General features: G+C 34.3%; 1 protein-coding gene across 3 annotated transcripts in view; it reads left to right on the top strand.

The window, feature by feature from the left end:
* The first annotated feature begins 3,123 nt into the window (after positions 1–3,123).
* The window catches only part of LOC114276268 (DNA repair RAD52-like protein 1, mitochondrial), a 160,753-nt gene continuing 140,476 nt past the window's right edge, over positions 3,124–23,400 (top strand). Inside the window, exons 1-4 of one of the 3 annotated variants that reach the window (XM_082868864.1) lie at positions 3,124–3,579; positions 15,683–15,720; positions 15,831–15,925; positions 18,201–18,648. In XM_082868864.1, the coding sequence (XP_082724990.1) occupies positions 3,230–3,579; positions 15,683–15,720; positions 15,831–15,925; positions 18,201–18,344 (627 nt within the window). In that variant the 5' untranslated portion in view covers positions 3,124–3,229 and the 3' untranslated portion in view covers positions 18,345–18,648. Of the gene's footprint in view, positions 3,580–15,682; positions 15,721–15,830; positions 15,926–18,200; positions 18,649–22,660; positions 22,756–23,400 lie in introns of those variants that run through there. The other 2 variants (XM_082868865.1, XM_082868866.1) reach the window with 2 other exon arrangements.

The following is a 23,400-nucleotide window of genomic DNA, read 5'->3' as shown; positions in this document are numbered from 1 at the left end:
GCTGCTGCTACTGGGATTATATTTTAATTTGGAATTGCTCAGAGTTATATTTTACTTTGGAATTACTCATATGTTTTACTGAGGTAACTCCCACCTAGTGCCTGACAAAATCAAATTCAAATAGTCTATTTTAAAATAGGAACACTGTTTGGATACATGTTCTCGTATGGATTCTATTTTAATAATTCGAACTGTTTATTCTATCAAGCATTCATTTCATCTATTTTTTTCACATAAAAAAATTGGGTCGATCTAATAATTATAATATATTTAATTTATCAAATTTTTCACCAAAAAAATAAATAATTTATTTTTCAGAACACAATTGTTCAAATTTTTGATGTCAAACCTAATAAATTGAATATATTATAATTATCGGATCGACTTAATTTTTTATATGAATTAAATATATGAAATATTCAACAAAATAAATAATTTGAATTATTAAAATAAAATCCATGGTAAGTCTCACGAGTCTAAACAATGTCCTCCCATCCAAATTATAGAGTGGAAAGAATCCTCCTCCAACATAATTGGAGAGGGTGAATAATAAATGAATACTAATCACCTTTACCATTATGATACCACCCCAATTAATACTCTAAGGCCCCGTTTGTTTGGGATTATAGGGAGGGAATTGTGTTTGATAGTGAGGTGAGACTATATATGGGGTGTTTGTTTTGAGAGATGGGGAGGGGATTCCTAATCTCTTGGTATTAGTAAAGGCCTTGGAAGGGAGATTGGGAAGGAAAGGTAGAGATAGTATTAGAAAAATAGTGAGGGGATTAGAAATTTTTTTATTTTTTTTATTTTTTATATGTTGAGATTTTTTTTAAAAATATTAATGTTTAATTTTGTATATTTTTTATTTGTTTTATTATTTTATATAAAAGTAATTTAACAATTCCTACACTAACAACTATCATCAAAATAAACACAATTTTATTTAATCCCCTTACTATCAATCTCCTCACTAGCAATCCCCTCACTATGAATCCCCTCCATTCTACTTCTGAAAACAAACGGGGCCTAAGATCAATCAAAGAGGCTCCAAGTACAATAATAAGAGAGTGAAGAAAAATCCCACTAATTGAAGGAATATGAAATGTTACATTTTCACTCTTTCTATTTTTTTATTTTTTAAATGAAAAACACTCCCTCTTTTTATGAATTCCTTTGTCATATCATGTATTGTATATGTCCTTTGGTTTAATCCTTTTTGGTTTAGTCACCAATTTTATTATTTGAGATTGGGACGTGTATATATGTTTATTTTCTTTTTACATTTTTATCTTCTTTTTTAAAAAAAAAAATTATTTTGCTAAAGATTTTGATTAATTGATGGGTTTGGGTTTGTTTTTAGGAACATGATAGTCAGGGCCCACCTTAACCTTCTGGGGGCTTAAGGCGAATTCAGAAGATAGGCTGACTCTCATATATATTTTGAAATTGGTAAAATAATAACAATTTTCAATTTATTTTTATTCTTTTTCTTGTACCTTCTATAAATTTATTGCATATGGTATACATAATTATTGAGATAAATTTTGAACATTTTCAATTAATTGTTAACACTCTTATTTTATTCACATTTTTTTTCCTGACGTAGTAAATTAAATTGTAAAATTTGATTATTTTCAACGTTAAAAAATTATTTCTGTAGAAATAACTGTAACTCATATAATCAAACAATATTCTATATAATAATTCATACATTTGGCAAGCAACAATCTATTATTTTTAAATAATTAACCAACTCAATTGTTTTTTTAAATAATCTACATTTTTAAACTGCTAATATTATAATGTAGTGTTTGGTTAACTGAAATGAAATTGAATTGAATGGAATAGTCATTTCTTAGTCTCTTTACAAAATTATTTTTTATTCACAATGGTAAATGATGATTTCGTTTGTAATCTTTTTTAGTAAATTAAACTTGAAAATAGACATTATGATGGAATGATTATTCTATTAATTTTATTTTAATAAATCAAACATAACTGAAGACCAAAATAATTAACCAAACATATCGTAAGATTGAAATTATTTCAAGACTACTTTTTAGACAGAATTTAAGAGCCTGAAGCGTTGGCCTTGCTCGCCTTACCTTAGGACCAGCTTCGAATTCTCTAAAATGAATTACTAGACTTTATAAATATGCTTTTGATTTATTCCTTATTTTTATTATATGTGATTGGGCTACATGTGTATTTTGTTGAAGGGTTAAATAGACTTGAGTTTGTGAATCTTGATAGTTTTGTGTTTTTATAAATATGACAATGTTATTTCAAATTCTTTGCAATGAACCATCAGACTATAGATATGTACATGATATTTACATAATGTGTGAGATTTATGTATTTTGAGATTTTATATATTAATTAAGGGATATTCTATTCGAGTCATAGGATAAGTTGGGAGTAAATATTGAAATTTGATTTTCTTTTTTTCCATTTCCACAAAGGTACATTATGGGAAAAAAATTTGATAGAGTGATTTTGCATAACAAAAAAATTTCAACCACATCTCATGCACAACACGTGTCAAAAACTAGTATTGAAAGTATTATAAAAATAAACTATTTGAATTATTAAAATAAGACATAAAGATAAATCTTCTAGCCCTCAAATTCTTGAGATGTGAATATGGTTAAGCATAACAAATGCTTTTGACTTACATTTGACGTAGGTACACAAGAAATATAGACCCCAAAAAAAAAAAAAAAAATCATCTTGTTTGATTCTAATTTACTTAATTAAATTTTTTAAAAATTAAATTTTTTATTTTTTTTATTTTTAATGATTTTTTTTAATATTTTGAACTACTTTTTTTTTTAATTTATAGATAACACCGAACTTAGATATACATAAAATGTAAGGTATTTGTAAAAAAATATTTTGAAAAAATTAATAAATGTACAAGAATACAAAAATATATTAAAATTTTGTATTTTTTTGTATTTTTGATATTTATAAATTTTAAAAATTATTTTTCACAAATATTATATTTTTTAATTTTATTTATGTTAGGTGTAAAAAATTTGTTTAAAATATTAAAAAAAATTCAATACAAATTAAAAAAAATAAAAAAGATAAAAATAAAAAATTCAAAATTTTAAAAATTGATTGGAACCAGAGAAACAAGTGAATAGAGCTCAAAACAAAAGTTGTCTAGGGGGTATTAAACCCTTGAGGAGACAGACAGAGACAGAGCAAGAGAGAAGCAAACATGGCGTCGTTCTTGACAAGAGGAGTGAAGTGTGTAGCAAAATCATCATCATCATCAGTGTCATCTGGTTGGGAATGGTTGTTGGTTTTGCGAAGCTCTTCTAACCGTTGTTACGCTGCTGCCAAAGCCAAGGCCTCTTCTTCTTCTTCTTCTTCTTTGAATGGTGCGACGATGAGAGAGTCCTCGATTCCGTCATCAGAAAAAGAAGAAGACTTGGAGGACCTAGTTCCCACCTCTGGAATCAGCCGCCCTCTCTCTGAAATCCTCAAAGAACTCAACAAGAAAGTCCCCGATTCCCTCATCAGGGTTCGCACCGAATCTGATGGCTTCCCCGTCAAATACATCCCCTGGTCTGCCTCTCTCTCTCTCTCTCTCTCTCTCTCTCTCTCTGTAAAATGTTTCAACAGAATTTACAAAAATTGTGAAATTTGTTATATAGAAATGGTACTTTTCACTGTGCTAAATAGACATATGTCCATTTGTTTCGACGTTAATATTGTTTTATATTTTACAATTTTTGAATTGACTCACGCAATTTTTCGAAGTATGTCATTTTTGAGAAAATGATGCAAAACTATTTATGTTTTACTCCCTTTTTGTTCAACTAAACAACGGAAAATGAGTAAATTGAAATAATCAGGGTGTTAACTTGAAAATATTATTGTGCAAATATTGAATGCTTTCTTATTAACAGAATATAGATAAATTTGAAACCTGGTTTCTAAGAAATATGTCTTTTGCATTATGTTTAACTGCTTTAGCTGGCAGGGGATGCTAAAACTTTGTGTTATATGAATAACAGGCAAGTTTGCTTCTTCTTAATAAAAATAGATTTTTCTAAAAAATCATTTAGATCTCTAGCGGTTTTGAGCTTATTTCCTAAACTACGTTAATGCAACATGTTTTCGGGTTTTCTAGAAAGCTGGGTTTAGCAACCACACCTTATTCTTGTTATTCCTCTATAGAATAATAATACACAGCGAAATAAAGAAAAAGGCAAAAAAAAAGAAAAAAAAAAGAAAAAAAGGTAAGCACACACCTCAATATGTTGTTGACAACTTGCAATCTACATTATTGTTTCGCATTTTGTTTCTTTAATCTGAAGTTTCTATAATCAAGGCGCAACGTGTGTTCAATTTCGTGTATGAATAAGAGAGTAACTGTATGTGTAAGGCTCAAAGAAGACTGCCCCTTTTGTGCTTTGATAGCTAAGGTATGCAAAAGAAAATCCTATCTTTTTGCACAACTTGCAATAACACCATTTTGCATTTCCTTTTCCCGGCAAGTTTCTATACTCAAGGGCATGGTGTATGTCTGGTCCAATGGCCAACAGGCCCGAATGGATGAAATTGCCCTTCCAACAAGAGAGAGAGCAAACATTTGAACTTGGGCCCAACACAATCTTATCGTTTTGCACAACTAACAATTTAGGGAACCTTTTTTTGTTTCATTTTCCCCTCAAGTTTCTATACTTAAGGGCGTGCCATGTGCTTGGTTTCGTGGCCAATGGGCTTTTGATGGACAGAATTGCCCTTATAATGGAAAGATAAATAAGTTACAATCACATATCCACTCAAAGGAAACTGAAAAAATAACAAAATGAATATTTTATTTAATTAGATTTATTAATCATGCTTACTTTTACTTTTAAGTCTTGTGATTATATGTTTTATTGATTTGAATGTTGCTTGACAGGTTTAATGGGTTTGTTTTTAATTTTTTGATTAGCATATTGTTGGGTTTAATGAGACACTCATAGAGAGATGTGAATGTTCAACATAGGTACTATCACTCTCAGTAAAGGTAGAATGCCCTATGTAATCTTCTAATTATCTTTATTGAGGATTTATTTCTAAGTTACGCTTTGGTCCGGGAGATGGTACAGCCATAGTACTTATATGACCCGGAAAGTTCCCTAGCAAAGGCAAGGTGAAATTAAAAAGTTCTAATTTCACCATTTCAAGTTGATATCTTTTAAATTTTACATATATGATTGTGTTAGAGGTTTGAATGGATTGCATACCATAGTAACTCAATTGGCAGATTGTATGATAGAAGGCATTGAAAGGTTCACTATATTAATTCGTACTATCTGAGGGTTGGTCATTATATGTTGCTGGGTGGCACTAATAATGAGTCATGTTAGGAGAAGCTTGAGTAATGGTTTACTCTTTAAAGAGAGTACTCTTATAAGTCAAGTGAAATTAGAAGGATCAGAAGAGGAAGGCACTATATGGGTAGTGCTAAGAGAATCTGTTGCTGAGGAGGGGGTTAATTGGAGTGGTAAATATGGGTGATGGAGCTTTGGTGGAGAAGTATGAAGAAGGTGGATTAGAATTGGCAATCTTGGATAGTTCTCAATTTATGAAGTGTGAAGAGATGGATGTGTTGCCTTTGGAGTCTTGTCCACCTTTGGCTGTGAATAAACGCGAAGTTGGGGTTTTTTGGTCCAGTGTCAGTGGTGCATAGAAGATTACAAGATCAATTAGGGAGATGAAGGAGGAACTAAGTAGAGTATAAATACCCAAGCAACCCTAGATAAAGCTGAATATAGCTTATGATACTACTTTTTTATTTTTATTTTTTTACTATCAGAAAAAAAATTAATCATTTTATAGATAACGAACGAGTACATAATGAAAATAAATATTTGATAACTTCAATATGCCCTCTTGATTAGATATGCCAAGTTTATATAGGAACAAAATTTGAATATTATCATTTCTCAATCTTGAAAAGACAACTCCATAACTTTTGTGTTTAGAAAACGCAAATCCTTTTACTTGAAGGATTCAACCACTGTATCAAACCCGCCTGGTTGCGAGAAACTGTTCAGAATATTGTAAATGTGTGTAACAGGCTGTACTTATTTTTTTTTGAAAGAAAGCTGTTCAGAATATTGTAAATGTGTGTAACAGGCTGTTACGGCACCGTTACGGTGGTTATGTAAAACCAAAACGGCCGTTACATATGAATTTTCATGACACCGCAAAAACGGGTGCAATGGGTAATGCCTACCTGTCACAACTGTTACGTAACGGCCGCAACCGTTACGTAACACCACTTTTTGAAACCTTGCATGTAATATGTATAATTAAATGTATTGATTATATGATGTATATTAGAATATCATATATTTATTTATGCCAAATATTTTATGGCACTCAGTCCATAAATTCAAATTTCAATTTTGTTAGGCTAAAGGTCTATGCATTGGAATACTTTGTCCAAAAGGACAAGTTTAGATAAAATGACCAAAATATTCTATAAATATCAAAGACACGGCAGTGAATAAATAGAAAATCACTCTCGTCTCTCGTCTCTCTCTCTCTCTCCCTCTCTCTTTCTCTCTCAACCGCTACTCCTCCGTCGCCTCTCCACCTCCTTCGTTGTTGCTTCGCTGCCCTCATCCGCCACGAGATCCAAATTGTGAGATCTAGATACGTAGCTTCACCACCACCGGCCTTGAAATCCAGATCCACCACCATCGCCGTGAGACAATCTGGATCTTCTTATGTCGGCTTCTACCAAGGAGCGAAAGACGGCGACGAGGGAAGGGTGGTTGGTGTTGGACTCTAGCGGTGTGGTGGTAGTTGAGCTTCTAGATCTAGAGCTTGACAGAGTTAGAGAAGATCTCTACTTGACAAAATGGCGTTGTTTTGGTATTGGAGCGTTCTTAGCATATCATCAGAGCGCTCTAATCGGCCATAAAAGCATCTCTCTCTCTCTCTCTCATTGTTCCAAACTCTGGAACTGAAACACTGTTATTTACTTCTTATTCTTCTTCATCGCTCGCTTGTTTCATGTGATTACATTTATTTACTTGTTTTTTTTAAAAGTTTGATCTGAAACACTGTTATTGGCCTTGTTTGGTAGAGCTGCGGGAAAGTGCCTATAGCTTATGCCTAAACAGCTTATAGCTTATAATTATGAACATAAGCTGATTTCTGACTTATAAATTAAGCATTTCCTGCCCCACTAAAAGAATAAGCTGATTTTTAACTTCCAAAAAGCTATAAGCTATAAGCTAAACCAAACACATCACTGAAAGCTGAAATAAGTTGCTTTTAAGTTCTGCCAAACAGGCACATTATCTCTAGATTCAAATCAAATCTTTACATTGATATCTTTGTTTGTTTCGGTTTAATCCTAAAAATCTTTTTCTAAAACCATTTTTTATTAAAGAAAACCATCTCAAATTTTCACTCTTCTTAAAAATTCTTCAAATCTGAGTTTGACATTTGGTTCGGATTTGTTTCATCGTTAACTTGTTGGAAATTTTTCTTTTCCCTTGATTTGCTACAATTTTGATGAAATGATTGGTGAAGGATTGGAGATGATTAGTGAATTAGCTGAAGAAAGTTGAATTAAATGTGTTTACTGGATCATGAATCTCACTGAATGTGTTTGTAAGTGATTATCTATTTACATATTCAAAAACCTTGTGTTGGTATTTGTTTAATATTTTTGCCCTTTAAGTTTACTGGTATAGTGTTTATATATATTATATTTGACATAGGTCTCAATGAAAGGAGATACCTTGGAAGACTTTGACAAGGAAGACGATTACTTTGGAAGTGGAAAGAGATACCAACAAATTTGTTTTTGTTTTCTTTTTTAAATTTTTTTGATATTGTTGATGATGATGATGATGATGATGATGAATAGATAGGATTCGGTGATGATGTTATTGTTGATGAACAAATAAGATTTGTTGTTGTTGATGATGTTTTTGAACAAATGAGAGAGAGAGAGAGAGAGAGAGAGAGAGAGAAGAAATATTTGAGCAGATATAAATTTTTGAACAAATAGGATTTGGTTGGCTTGATATTTCAACTGATAGAAAAAAATAAAAATACAAAAAATTGAACAGATAAAATTTCAACATATAAAATTCAGGGAAAAAAATTGAAATAGATAGGAATAAAATTTGAATTGAAAAGATCATAAAATTAAACATATAAGATTAAAAAAAAAATTAAACAGATAGGGAAAAAATTTGAACAGATAGTGAACGAAAGTGGATAGATAAAAAAAGGTAAACAGATAAATTAAGGGATAAAATTGGAAACAAAATGTCCTTCAAAACAAATAAAAGTACTTTTCACCAAATTATTTAACAAAAGGTGGACTTTTCACTAACAAAAAATATCTACTAAACCTACTTGTACCCTTCTTAGCTTAGACTTTTTAACAATTATCTCTATTTAAGCTCATCAAGTTCATTACATGCTACTCGGGTGAAAAAAATAAAATTAGGACATCATGTGTCCCGAATATGTCCAACTGAAGAAAAAATGAGACATTCCGTGTCTATGTCCGGCACGTGTTGAACACCAGTACGTGACCACTAGAGAGGTGTCCATATTTCATAGAATTTTGAATCTTAACACCTTTGACTGCGTGGAAGACCAAGAACGAAATTCATACTTACATCAGTCCATGCAGTTTGGATGGAGTCGGGGAGAGGAGCATATAAACCCACCTGCATTGGTTGTTCCTCTCTTTGAATGTTGGCAAATATGGTATATCTGAACATGCCTAGGTACATTGCGCTTCAACTTTGGCTAGTAATAACTTTCTTTCACCAATGCAATGCTTTTATCACAACCAGAATATCCCAAAGCATGCTGTTCAATGACAATCTTCTCCCTTAAAGAGTAGTCACGAACACACAGCTGCGACCCTTTGAAAAGAAAACCTTTTTTGATGGAGTAATCATTACACTCACCAGCCACCGCAGCTTGCATGATAGGACCAAAATATTCATCATTCATGTACAATTCTTTGAAGGTGTCAAACTCTAGAATTTCTGCCCTCATTACTGTTACAAGTGAAACCCTTGTGCTTAAATCATCGACCTCCTTATTTTGAGTACTGACTTCATGCTTTAATGTGAAAGTGAAACATTGTAAATAGCTCACTCACTTAGGATGCCCCTTATTCAACTTTTGCTGACTGTTTATGTACTTGAGAGCTTCATGATCATTGATCAGAGTTGAGAATGTACTCCCACTCCCTTTGTACTAATAATGTGCCAATGCTTTAATATTCAGATGATTGCAAAAAGTTCTATGTCATATGTTGAAAATTGAAGTTGTGAGCCTTCCTGTAGAAAGTAATAGGGTGTCTTTTTAATGATGAACTGAAAACCAGAATATTGTCGAAGTAAACAGCTACACAACTTCAGATAAAGGGTTTCAATACTTGATTAATAACCCACATAAATGTACGTGACAGCCTAAAACAGAAGAACAGAGCTCTTGCTTCTCTCTTGACCAAGAAAGTCAAAGAATCTGGACCCAAAAAAAGAAAAAGAAAAAATAAAGGTCTCAACGTTGAATAAGAAAGGATGAAACAAAAAGACAAAGGATACAAATCCATACCTGGAAAACTAAAAGGTGGATGCTGGTTACTGTTGGCTTCCATGGCGGTGGACTGCGCAAATAGTTTATAAAAGTCCCTATACAACTCTTCAAAAAGCACTGAGAAAGAGTTTAGTTGAAACTCTTAAACCAAAAAAAAAAAAAAAAAAATGATAATGATGAGGTTAGCCTATGAAAATTAACTTTCCCTCATACTGTAACAGACCCATAAAAAAGGGATCCATACACAAACAAAAAGCAAATGCCCATGATCCAAGTTAAGAGTAGCCCACAGGAAAAAGAGGGTCACCTATGGAAAGAAAGCCCACACATAAAAGCAAAATGTTTTAAAAATAAGAAGTTTAAAGTTATCATGATTCACGTAGTAAAAACCTACTTATATGAATCACAAGAGGGGGCATTTTTTTGGCATGTAAATTTCAACTAAACCAAAGATTTGGGGATTGATTGGGATAATGATATGTGTAGAGCCTACGGTGGGAATACAAACTTACAGGGAAATATCTAAGTCCCATGTGTTTGCAAAACTCAAAGCCAATCAAGAAGTAGCATCTACGGAGCAGATGAATAAGATGCAACACTGGATTCATGCTTCTAAGTTCTAACCAAGAAATTATCTTGATGAGATCAAATGCCATGTGGGGTCAGCAGATAATAAGAGGCCAAATGCTCAATCAAGAGATGACACGTGAAGGGCCTACGGTGGTGATGCTAAATGAGATAAATGAAATTGCAAAAGACCAAGCTGACCAGATGAGTAGGGCTTTCCTATTATCTCTAACACTCTGTTTGGATTGGGAGATGAGAAAAGAAAGGAAGTGATTATGGTTTCTCACCTTCTGTTTTGATGGATATGCTGATTAAAAGAGGATACATGTGTCTTTTTATTTTATTTGCTTTGTATTTAGAGGGGTAGTTTAGGTATTTTATTTTATTTTATTTGCTTTGTTTCTCACCACTTTGGGCCAGAAACAAAACTTAAGTTTGGAGTGATTTGTCTTTCTCACCATTTCTCTTCATTTCTCACCATTACTCGCACTATTAATCATCCAAACAAGAGATGTGAAATTTCATTCTCTCAATTTCTTTTCTTTTCTTTTCTCACCAAATCCCTCAATCCAAATGGAGTGTAAGAATTTGCAAATCTTTTTCTGTGTTTATAGACATGGTGTGTTATAGGTAAAGGGTTCCAAGCCCTCTCTTTTTATACCGTTTCATGTAATTTGAGGCATCAAAGCCTTAAAATTTTAATGAATGCATTGTGTTCATGTTTAAGTCTCTTATTTCCTTTTAATTTATGTTCTTTATTAATCAAAGGCTTCACTTGTTCCAAGTGAGTAATGAATGATTTGGATTACCAAATCGGAGCACTGTTTAATCTAAAAACTAAACGGTGGCTATTTGTAGATAGAAGTTTCAAAATACAGCCAACACTAACATTTTATCATTTCAAAATGTGTCGACTTTGCCCCTCTCATCTTTCTAATGTTCCTATTATATGCTTGCATTCACGTTAGTTCTGTGGAATTTCTGGTTCTTTTGGTAAATGTCAACATCATATTAATTCTTAAACAAAATAGTGGGGGTTTATGTACTTTTGATGCATGATTTATTCATTATTGAACTTTAATTCTTTTGACATTTGTGATGTAATGGTTTGTGATTGTATTGCGTATGTGTTATATGAACTCTTCTATTTCCCCCACAATACCCGTGTCCACCGGATATGACATGGGTAAGGGTATGAGATATGTGTCCGACACTCGTACTAAATTTAGACACTCAGATCTTTTAATTTGTTACAATATATGAGAAGAAGAAACTCATATTTGCTAGTAAAGCAATATTTTAGCCTCTCACATGAATTAGATATAGAAATTTGATATTTTTTCTGAATCCTTTTCAAGTTCAAGTATATTTCTGTATAATTTACAACATTTTCTTCTAAGAATATTATATAATATGCAATATGTATGTGTGTATGATGCGTCCCTGCATTCATATCCAATTTTGGATACGTATCTTAATATCCTAAGATTTAAATTTATGAAGGTCTGACGTTTGGATACACCCCCACACCCGATACATGTACCCGAGTCCATGTAACATATTTTAAATTATAGATTGACTGGTTTTTTTCATGTTGAGTTAATGTTAGTTTTTCATTATTTTTGGTTGTTCGTGGATAAAAATGTGTTTATTTATATTTGTTGTCATATCCCTGCCATGTCCATATCCTATTTTGTTGAAAATCTGTTAGAATTTACCATTCACACTCACCTACTACACTCCACTACTCACACTCACCTACTACACACTCACCTACTACACTCCACTACTCACACTCACCTACTACACTCCACTACTCCTCACCTACTACCCAAACCCTCTCCTATATAATGCCACTCTGATTTGTAATACAAAAAATCAATTATCAATCAAACAATCAATCAATAATACATATATTCTTACATGGTATCAGAGCAAGGTTAAGAACCTGATCATTCTGCTTCACCGGCGGGCGGCAGCCTCGCCTTGGCCGCCCGCCGGACCTCTACACATACCTTCACTCCTCTGCCAGAAAGTCATATCTGAACTTTTCTCTGCATCCCGTACTGTCTTCCACCACAATAGCGACACAGTAGATCAGCTCCTAAGACTCTGCTTCACATGCACACTTGGCCTAAATTCCAAGTCGCGAATTCCCCAAAACCGGATCAACGATTCCAGTATCAAACCACACGCCCAGCCCAAATCATTCACTCTCTCGCTGGATCGATGGAATCAGCTAGGGCTAGAGGCATTTGAGTTCTCATTGAGTCCAATTCCTTCTTCCTCGCCGTCACGAACCTCCAAAACCCCTCAGCGTCCATTTTCGTACAGTAAAATCGAAGCTTCAACAACAAGCCCTCGGCATCATCAACTTCTTCGCCGTCGCCACCGCAGCAATTTTCATCGGAGGTGAGAGCGGCATTCTTGCGGTCCTGGATCTTGTCGAGTGCGATCGAGATGGAATCGTCGATGGAGGACTCGCGCTTCTCGAGGAATTGGAGGGACTCCTTGGTCTGAGAGTCTAGGGTTTCGATCTTGCGCTTCAGAGCGTCGGACTTTCTCTGGATGTTTTGTTCGAGTGATGAGAAGTGATCGGCGGGCTCTTTCCATAGCCGAGTACAGCTCGTCATCATAGCCTCCTTGTGGGCTCAGAAAATCAAAAGTTGGAGCGACTTTCTTATTTCTCTGCGCCATCAACCCACATGATTCCCTTTCTTTTCTTTATTCTCCACCCAGGCAACAATTCAGAATACAACCACATGATTTCCTTTCTTTTTTTTTATATTCTCCACCCACACAACATATAGAATATATCTTCCCCCACATGATTCTCATCATTCATCCCACTAAAAAAAAAAAAAAAAAAAAAAAAAAAAAAAAAAAAAAAAACCTTCACCCCGATCTTTCTCACCTTACCCATCCAAACAAATTGGCTTTTATCTATTTTCTTTTTATTATTTTATTTTATTTTTTCTTATTCAAAAAAAAAAAAAAAAAAAAAAAAAAAAAAAAAAAAAAAAGAGGAAGAAGAAAGAAGACGAACTGCACACCAAACTCATTTTATTCATATCAGGGGCTCAACCCCGATCACCATTTTACACCAAAAAAAAAAAAAAAAAAAAAAAAAAAAAAAAAAAAAAAACAGATCCACAGGCAGGATTTTCTTCTCTACTCTGCCGCCGGTCTCTTCTTCTTGCCTCCGTCCTGAGCTGCCCTTGACGGTGCTGCCTCCGTGTTTTCCACGCCACCGAGCACGTTCACTCCCCCATACTCCTCCACTACAGCATATGGCGGACCTCCAAATCGGAACATCACGGTGGCCTTCCGCTTCAACTCCCTATTTTCTGCTTTCAGCACACTTATCTCTGCTCGCGCATCCTTATACATGCGTTGGAGCAGAGCCAGTTGGGCGTTTAAATGCTGCACCTCATTTGTCCTACTCTGCAGCCGGTTCGACAAATTTGTGACCGCCGTCATGCTTTCCACACATGCCTTCAAAGTATACTGATTGGCCTCCACATCCGACAGCACTGCCATTCTTTGCTCCACAGACCGCATCGGAAAGTTCAACGGAGTATACTCCGGGGCGCTTGGTTGAGTTTCCAGTGCCACCGCACCAGTTCTCTCTCTCGTTGACTCATTGAGGTCGGGAAAGAGAGTGAGTAGACCTCGGGATGAGGATGCCGTATTCTGGGTAGCTGAACGGGAAGAAGAGGCCATTGTTCAGATGTTTCAGAGAAGGTTTGGATACAACGTCTTTACAGAGTGTTATACAGAATCTCTCTCAGAAATCTCTCTCAGCACAAGGAACTCTCTTTCTCAGCAACACGAAGGATTTTTCAGCACAAGGAACTCTCTTTCTCAGCAACACGAAGGATTTTTCAGAGGTTTCTCTCAGTTTTTCTCTGCCTCAGCCTCTGCCTTCGTCTTAGTTATATAGCCAAGGCAGCCACGCGCATCGCGCGCCTCTTGACGCCCGACAAACTGGCACGCCTTTTCATGGCACATTTTTTGATAAAGTGGGCACGCCTTTTGATGGCACGCCTTTTGATAAAGTGGGCACGCCTTTTGATGGCACGCCTTTTGATGAATTGGGCACGCCTTTTGATGGCACGCCTTTTAACAAAATTGGGCACACCTTTTGAGGGTGCGACTTTTTTAAGGGTCGGACAAGACTCTGTAAACTGTCCCGACATAGATTCCGGTTAGTTTCTACAAGGGTCCGACAAGACTCTGTAAACTGTCCCGACATAGATTCCGGTTAGTTTCTACAAGGGTCCGACAAGACTCTGTAAACTGTCCCGACATTGTTTCCGGTTAATTTCTACAAGGGTCCGACAAGACTCTGTAAACTGTCCCGACATTGATTCCGGTTAGCTCCTTTATGGGTCCGACAAGACTCTGTAAACTGTCCCGACATAGATTCCGGTTAGTTTCTACAAGGGTCCGACAAGACTCTGTAAACTGTCCCGACATTGATTCCGGTTAGTTTCTACAAGGGTCCAGCAAGACTCCGTAAACTGTCACAACATTGTCTTCTACAACGGTCCGACATGACCCCATAAACTGTCTTCTACAACGGTCCGACATGACCCCATAAACTGTCTTCTCCAACGGTCCGACATGACCCCATAAACTGTCTTCTACATCGGTCTGACACCGCCATACAGTGTCCTCTACAACGTTATGACACCACCATCCAGTGTCTTCACCAATGGTCTGACACGACCATACAGTGTCACCTATCCTTTTTTTATTTTTATGTATTTTATTATTTTGTTCCTCTCTTCAAACTCAAGTTGGTTAGTTTCTATCCTCCTTGAGTTTGCGGGGGGCTGTTAGAATTTACCATTCACACTCACCTACTACACTCCACTACTCACACTCACCTACTACACACTCACCTACTACACTCCACTACTCACACTCACCTACTACACTCCACTACTCCTCACCTACTACCCAAACCCTCTCCTATATAATGCCACTCTGATTTGTAATACAAAAAATCAATTATCAATCAAACAATCAATCAATAATACATATATTCTTACAAAATCACTATGTCCGATGTCCATGCTTGTGCCAATGTCCGTGTCCATGCTTTTTAGCCCATCCTTGAACCAATTTTTGGATTTGTGGACACCTTTGAATAGGTTTTTGATGTATAGATGATATTGGTTTTCTTTTGTACATGGGTTGCACCCTGTTGGTGCCTCTTTTTATAATATTATACTTAATTCTTTTTTAATAGTTCTTTTACTCAGGAATGGTGCTGAAACTTCTTGTTAACAATCTTGAAAGGGCTAAAATAATCTAAAGTATGAGTTTTTTTATTTTTTATTTTTTTTATCTTATGAACTTTTTCTTGTCCTGTTCAACGTTACATTTTATTTGTTATGTAAGGACCACTCTAATCCAATTTATAATGTAGTAATCAGAGTTTAGCTCTAATGTTTAGTGCTTGGAAAGGAAGGTTATCTGACATTTCAAGTTGTCTTATCATTCTTGCTAGGCATATTGTGAATCGGATTATGAACTTACATGCTCCAGGTACGTTAAAGTTCACTATTTTTCTTTCACCAAGTGATTTTAATTCCAATTGCAAGGGGCACTGAGATCTGTGAATGCTGAAAACATTTCAAATTCTCAATCTATTGTAGAATGGTCTGGTGAGGTTCGAAACATAACGTATTCGGCTGATGGCAAGTCTGTGTCTGTTGTTTACCGTGTCACGCTGTATGGGACTGATTCTGAGGTACCATTGCTGCTTTATGCTTCATAATTTGTTCATTTGTATCACAATATGCGTGCATCTTAGACTGGTAGTGGTGACGTACTCATACCTAGTCTGCTTCTGGACATTGACTGGTATTGTTCTAGTTAGTGAAGATTGACAAGATTATGTTTTCAAATTGCTTTAGTGTGAATTATTGAAAATGTTTTCTGTTGCTGAGTTAAATGGGCCATTTTGTCATTGCTTCAAGTCATTACCTTGCTGATGCCGAACATCATATGGAAGTCTATAGAATCTTCTAATATATGTAGTTAACTTTGCTATCTCACTGGTGACTGCTGGGAATTTTTTTTTAACTTATCAAGTTACATATTGAGCTTAATTTTTCTTTAGGCAGGAGCGACCCTGACAGTCAAATCCAAATTATTCTGCGTTCTTAAAGCTTGTGTAGAGCATGCAAGATTCAGGCTTGCTGACACTTTATTAAATTGACTTGATTTTTTGCATTGCTTTCTTCTATAGTGTTGTAACTTTGGTTAATTGATAGTGCGTCTATTAATGCATTAGATGTTGCATCTCTTGGAGGTTGTGAGTTTGAGCCCCATGTGGAGCGTCAGGAGTGATCCCCTTTCTTTTTCCCCTTAGATATAGTCTAGAGTAGGTTGTAACAATTGACAAGGCCCTGTCCTAAAGTTCTTAACTGTTCTGGCATACCGGGGGCTGGGGCAACCAATTTCAGTGGTTGGCTTGGAGACCGATTATGTAAGCCTAAAATCAATGGAAGTTGCTGAAGGGTACTATCATATGGCATGATTTCTAATGTATTAGTTTGTTTGATCTCTTTTGCTTTTTACTTTCTGAGATTCTTTCTGTTGGCACTATCTGCGTTGAATGAGGAAAAGATATTGGCAGAAGTGGATTTTATTTCTTTGTTAAAAAGAAGAAAACAGGTATCTATTAAAGTTGATGGTAATGTTGTTGAAATATCAACCAAGGGTCATTACTGATGGATTTTCTTTCCCTTTCATATAAGTTGTTTTAACTATAATTTGTGGTTCCTTAAACCGAATTATCCCAACGTATAGTTCTTTGATTCTGTGGCTGTACCACAGGGAAAGGTGTGGCTTTGAAGATTTAAACAAGGGTTTGGAGTTAAGGTTTGAAACATAATGGTTACCAGGCGTTGGTCCTCCAGACTAGATAGTCAAATTAAAGAAACTAAAAATAGATTTGCAATAATAGAAATTCAGCAAATAAGATTAATAAAGGGAAAGTACCTTATTTCTCGAGGGATCGATTGAGATCCTCGCGCGAATGAGTACAAGAGTTCAACACTCATTTTTAATCAAGCGAAACTCTTCACTCTATTCTAATATCCTTTATAGAAAGGAGCCTGATATGTTGATACTAGATGATCACAAAGATAAACTTTCTCAAAATTGTTCCATCTAAAAAGCAACCATATAAAGTTCCAGCAATAGAAATTTTATAAACTAATAACAGGCTAGACAGTAGCCCTGAAAAGGACTCCTAGCTTTACTTAAAATTTAGGGAAATTCTAACCAAAGTAGAAACTCCTAAAAATTAAAATTTCTAACAAACATGACTTTCTATGCAAGAGCTCCTTTATTGGCTAATGATGGGCTTTAAGTGGGCTGTTTTTGGAATCCTTGTCTTTCTACGACATCCGTCTATCCTTTATTAAAAGTTTGTATCTCTTCTCAGTGGACGGAAGGAATGAGAGGAGAGAAACACGAAGGGGTATATATAATCAGTTAAAAAACTCATCTTGGGTCAGGGGCTCAAGGAACTGAAATGCATCTTTATGTAAAATGCACCTGTGCTCTATGAACTGTCCGACAGATTTGTGTAAAATGCATGTGTTCTAGGAACTGTCTGACAGATTTTCATTTACTTATTTATTTATTTATTATATTACTCTATTTGGGGTTGTTATGTCCATTTTTCGAATGTCAAGAAAGAATGTAATGGGTTTTAAATGATTTATGGTTGGTGGCTTTTAGATATTGTAACCACGTCTTTATATAAAAACTATTATATAACACGTCAATATAAATTTATTTATTTCTTTTGCATGTATAAGATTGTTCAACATTATTACTATTTTTTTTTAATATGTGCCAATTCTTTCTCTCTCACTCCTTCCTGTTTCTTTTCTTTTCTTTTTTTTTTTTTTCTTTTTTTAATTTTTATGAATCTCAATAGGAATATATATGTGTGTGTGAGGGAACTGACCTCAGTTGCTCTTCACTTTTGTTTTTGTGTTTTTGATAAGATATACAAGGAGTCGACAGGTACTGCTCCTGTAAACGATGCAGGCTATGGAGATCCAGTGCAGAAGGCAGAAGCAATGGCATTTCGTCGAGCTTGTGCTCGTTTTGGTCTGGGACTTCATCTCTATCATGAGGATGTGTTATAGCCAAGCAACATGGGCTTTGTGTCAGGCAATTTTTAGTTTAGCAAATGACACTCGGATCACATTTTGTGTTTTTGTTGATTTTGTTTTGTTCTCAAGAGAGAATCGCAGTAAAACCAGATATTTTGATGTAAAACAAAAATCAGCTCATCTATTGCTGTCTGCAATTGTGATTTCGAAGTGTCAATTTCTGTATTTTATGTAGTATGTTTATTTAGTGATGGGAATGCTGGCTTTTGATATTGGTAAATTTCCGAATACAAACATATGGGCACCGATGAATATGAACAATGTTGCTATTGTTAAATCTGCAATTCTTACAATGTACATTGCTTATGCAGTTGAAATTGAAACTACTTACATTTTGCAGAATTCAAATCAAAGTTTTTGAGACTTTATTTATTTATTAATGTTATTTAATGCTCGGCAGATTTTAGCATTTGAATTTAGTTTATAAAGCTACAATTAGGCAGATTTTAGAACTTGAATGCTGGTTTTCCCACTTCATCTACCTATTGATTATGTAAATTTTACCCAAAGAGCAATGCCTCAAGTTAAAAATTTTGGTTGGAAATTGTGTTTCAATATTTTACCTCTCAAACCTCAAAAATCAAAGACTTGTTTTTAATTATATTAATTTTACATCTAAATTGTTTTAATCTGGATCAATGTGATTTCTGTCTATCACCTTTTGTTTAAAATTAGGTGAAAATTGTTGAACAAGACACCGAATACCTTTTTTGGAAGGAAAATTGAAAATTTTCATTGTACTTGTCAAACAATTTCTCAAAAATCATTGTACATAATCAGAATAAGAAAAATGTTTGAGATCCCCCATTTTTTGGAGATCTTCACAACTCTCTTTGGATCTCATGTATGTGTAGGATCTACTCATGTATGTGTGGGGTTCATACCATCAATGGTGGAGATCTAAGGAGGTTGTGGAGGTTTTCAAAAAAAAGGGCTCTCAATCATTGTTGATCAGAATAAATATTTTGGGTTAACAACAACGAGATCTTTTGCTCTCAATCAACAAATGACACTACCGCCTTGCATCCCAAAAGGAGATCCATGACCTTATAACAAGACAATTGGCTCTACGGCCATCACATGTAAGAAAAGGGTTTTGAGCCACCTTGTGGCTTCGGATTCCCACCCGCCTAAAAATATCAACAACTTGAGCGTATAGCCCAATAATAGCGTGCAATTAGCATGTTCAATATGCAATCATAACCTATGTGATCATAATGTCATACAATATATAAATGAAGATGATTTTCTCAATGCAAAACACTTTCACAAAACCAATTTGAATTACCTCATGCATTTATTGTTTACGTAGTTCCATTTTCACAAAACAGAGGAGTGCGACGCTGTAATTCCCAACTGGACACTAGTCATTATCCAATTCCATTTTCAATGATTTTCAAGTTATGTATTGAACTCAACCATGAGCTACCTATGTCACGCCTATATTTTTTCAATCTCAAGGATATGCATGTGCACTGCAGGTCCAAAGCCATCCTAGTTTTGTGGTACTAATCGATTACTATCAACCCAAATACCTTTAACTAGACCTAGTCCCACCTAACAAGAGTTTAGTTGTGTCTTAGGGATGCAATTGGTTTGGTACGGTCGGTATTGAGGTAAAAAATTATACCGAACCGATAATGTCAGTTTTATTATTTTGAACACTAATACAGACCATTTCTCCCATTAAACCGTACCAAACCGAACTGATTGAAATGGTTCAATTTGGTCCGTTTTAATCAGTCTAGGATCTTTCAAACTTGAGCTACTTTTAAATATAATTACTAATCTATATAAAAATATTAAATTAGTTATTTGTCTACCATTTCAAACATATCCAATCCATCCATTTAATAAATACTTTTCAATTCCTAGATTAATAAAAATAAAAACAAAAAAGTTTAAAAATACTAAGGTTTTAAGAATAATGAGTTAGAATTAAGATTATATATAATTGGAGTTTACAAACTTAGGTTATAAAGATGTTAAGGTTAATTAATTAAGGTTATTAATTTATTATACTTATTAATATCATTATATTATTAGATTATATATATTACAAATACAATATATATTGAAGTGGTCGGTTTCGGTTTAGTTCGGTGCACAAGGTGCTTGAATTGATCTCGAACCGAAAACTGAAAAAAAAAAAATCAAATTTAAAATCGCACAGACCGATTCTTGTTAAAAAACAAACCAAATATAGTCAGTTTCGTTCGGTTCAATCGATTTGGTCAGTTTTTATGATTTTTCTTACGTCCCTAGTAGTGTCACGACACCCAACCTAATTCATTGAAAAAGATAGTTTTAGAAAAATTGTGGAAACATATAAGTTTTTGAAGAATTGGGATTTACTAATCTTCTTGTTAGTTTATTAACTCAAAATGTGTAACTCTGAGTTTTTGTTTGAGGAAACAAGAGTTGGGATCAAAGGTTTACAATTGAGTAGGGAAGATGTTACGCACTTTACCGAGCGTTTTTAGGCCTCGTTTGGCAATATTACTTTTTAACTTAAAGTCAAAAAGTTATTAAAGAAATTAAAAAACAAACATCCTACACTAAAATGTCAGAAATTTTTTTTTTTTCTACTTTTTGCACATCTTTTCATAAAAAATTAAAAAGTCATCACAAACATACTAATTTTTTTACATCATATTTCAGCTAAAAAGATAAAAAGTTTCTAAAAAAACATGTTCCCAAACGAGACCTTAGTAGTTAATTCTCTCAATCTATCCTTTTATTTAAGCAAATCAATTTTAGTCTTGATTAATAGGACTATCTTATTAATAAAATGAGTAATGAATGATTTGGATTACCAAATTGGGCACTGTTTAATCTAAAAACTAAACGGTGGCTATTTGTAGATAGAAGTTTAGAAACACAGCCAACACTAACATTTTATCATTTCAAAATGTGTCGACGTTGCCTCTCTCATCTTTCCAATGTTCCTATTATATGCTTGCATTTGCATTAGTTCTGTGGAATTTTTGGTCCTTTTGGTAAATGTTAACACCATATTAATTCTTAAACAAAATAGTGAGGGTTTATGTGCTTTTGATGCATGATTTATTCATTATTGAACTTTAATTCTTTTGACATTTGTGATGTAATGGTTTGTGATTGTATTGTGTATGTGTTATATGAACTCTTCTATTTCCCTCACAATATCCATGTCTACCGGATATGACATGGGTAAGGGTATGAGATATGTGTCTGACACTCGTATCTAATTTAGACACTCAGATCCTTTAATTTGTTACAATATATGAGAAGAAGAAACTCATATTTGCTAGTGAAACAATATTTTTAGCCTCTCACATGAATTAGATACAGAAATTTCATATTTTTTCTGAATCCTTTTCAAGTTCAAGTATATTTCTATATAATTTACAACATTTCTTCTGAGAATAATATATAATATGCAATATGTATGTGTATATGATGCGTCCTTGCACTCATATCCAATTTTGGATACGTATACCAATATCCTAAGATTTAAATTTATGACGGTCTGACGTTTGGTTACACACCCACACCCGATACATGTACCCGAGTCCATGTAACATATTTTAAATTATAGATTGAATGGTTTTTTTCATGTTGAATTAATGTTAGTTTTTCATTATTTTTGGTTGTTCGTGGATAAAAATGTGTTTATTTATGTTTGTTGTCATATCCCTGCCATATTCATATCTTATTTTCCTGAAAATCACTATGTCCGATGTCCATGCTTTCTAGCCCATCCTTGAACCAATTTTTGGATTTGTGGACACCTTTGAATAGGTTTTTGATGTATAGATGATATTGGTTTTCTTTTGTACATGGGTTGCACCCTGTTGGTGCCTCTTTTTATAATATTATACTTAATTTGTTTTTAATAGTTCTTTTACTCAGGAATGGTGCTGAAACTTCTTGTTAACAATCTTGTAAGGGCTAAAATAATCTAAAGTATGAGTTTTTTTATTTTTTATTTTTTTATCTTATGAACTTTTTCTTGACCTGTTCAACGTTACATTTTATTTGTTATGTAAGGAGCACACTAATCCAATTTATAATGTAGTAATCAAAGTTTAGCTCTAATGTTTAGTACTTGGAAAGGAAGGTTATCTGACATTTCTAGTTGTCTTATCATTCCTGCTAGGCATATTGTGAATCGGATTATGAACTTACATGCTCCAAGTACGTTAAAGTTCACTATTTTTCTTTCACCAAGTGATTTTAATTCCAATTGCAAGGGGCACTGAGATCTGTGAATGCTGAAAACATTTCAAATTCTCAATCTATTGTAGAATGGTCTGGTGAGGTTCGAAGCATAACGTATTCGGCTGATGGCAAGTCTGTGTCTGTTGTTTACCGTGTCACGCTGTATGGGACTGATGCTGAGGTACCATTGCTGCTTTATGCTTCATAATTTGTTCATTTGTATCACAATATGCGTGCATCTTAGATTGGTAGTAGTGGCGTACTCATACCTGCTTCTGGACATTGACTGGTATTGAAAATCCTAAGTGATTCGTGATTAGATCAAGATTAAAATATTTCAAATCCCAATTATTCAAAACACGCAATCTAAATCATCAAGCACTTACGAACATGATTTAGATTGTTATTTTTTCTGAATAAACAATAAATCGACACAAACGATTTTTACGTGGAAAAAACCACAATTGAAGAACCTTCAATTGTAATAAAAAATCACGGGCGAAACGCCACTAATCAATCCATTACTGAAGAAAGAAAGATTACAAAGATAATACACAAATTACCCAACTCAGTCAATTTGTCTTCACACCTTCTGTAACTCTTTCATCACGCCTTCGTCTCGGAACTGATTGATCTGAAGTTGAATTCACAACTTCATTTGTCGAATAAACGACTACGTACAGAATCAAACTCCTTTGAAACTCCACGTTTGAATCTTCGGAATCCACTGAAGAGAACTCTCTTGAATTTAAAGTAACAAACTCCTTGATGTATGTATCTTAGATCATGAGTGAAGAACTCTCTCAAAACATCAAGGAAAACTGAC

The sequence above is a fragment of the Camellia sinensis genome, chromosome 5, assembly GCF_055761805.1.
Source record: "Camellia sinensis isolate YWXY chromosome 5, ASM5576180v1, whole genome shotgun sequence".
Classification (NCBI taxonomy): domain Eukaryota; kingdom Viridiplantae; phylum Streptophyta; class Magnoliopsida; order Ericales; family Theaceae; genus Camellia; species Camellia sinensis.
This window is presented reverse-complemented; position numbering and strand designations above follow the sequence as displayed.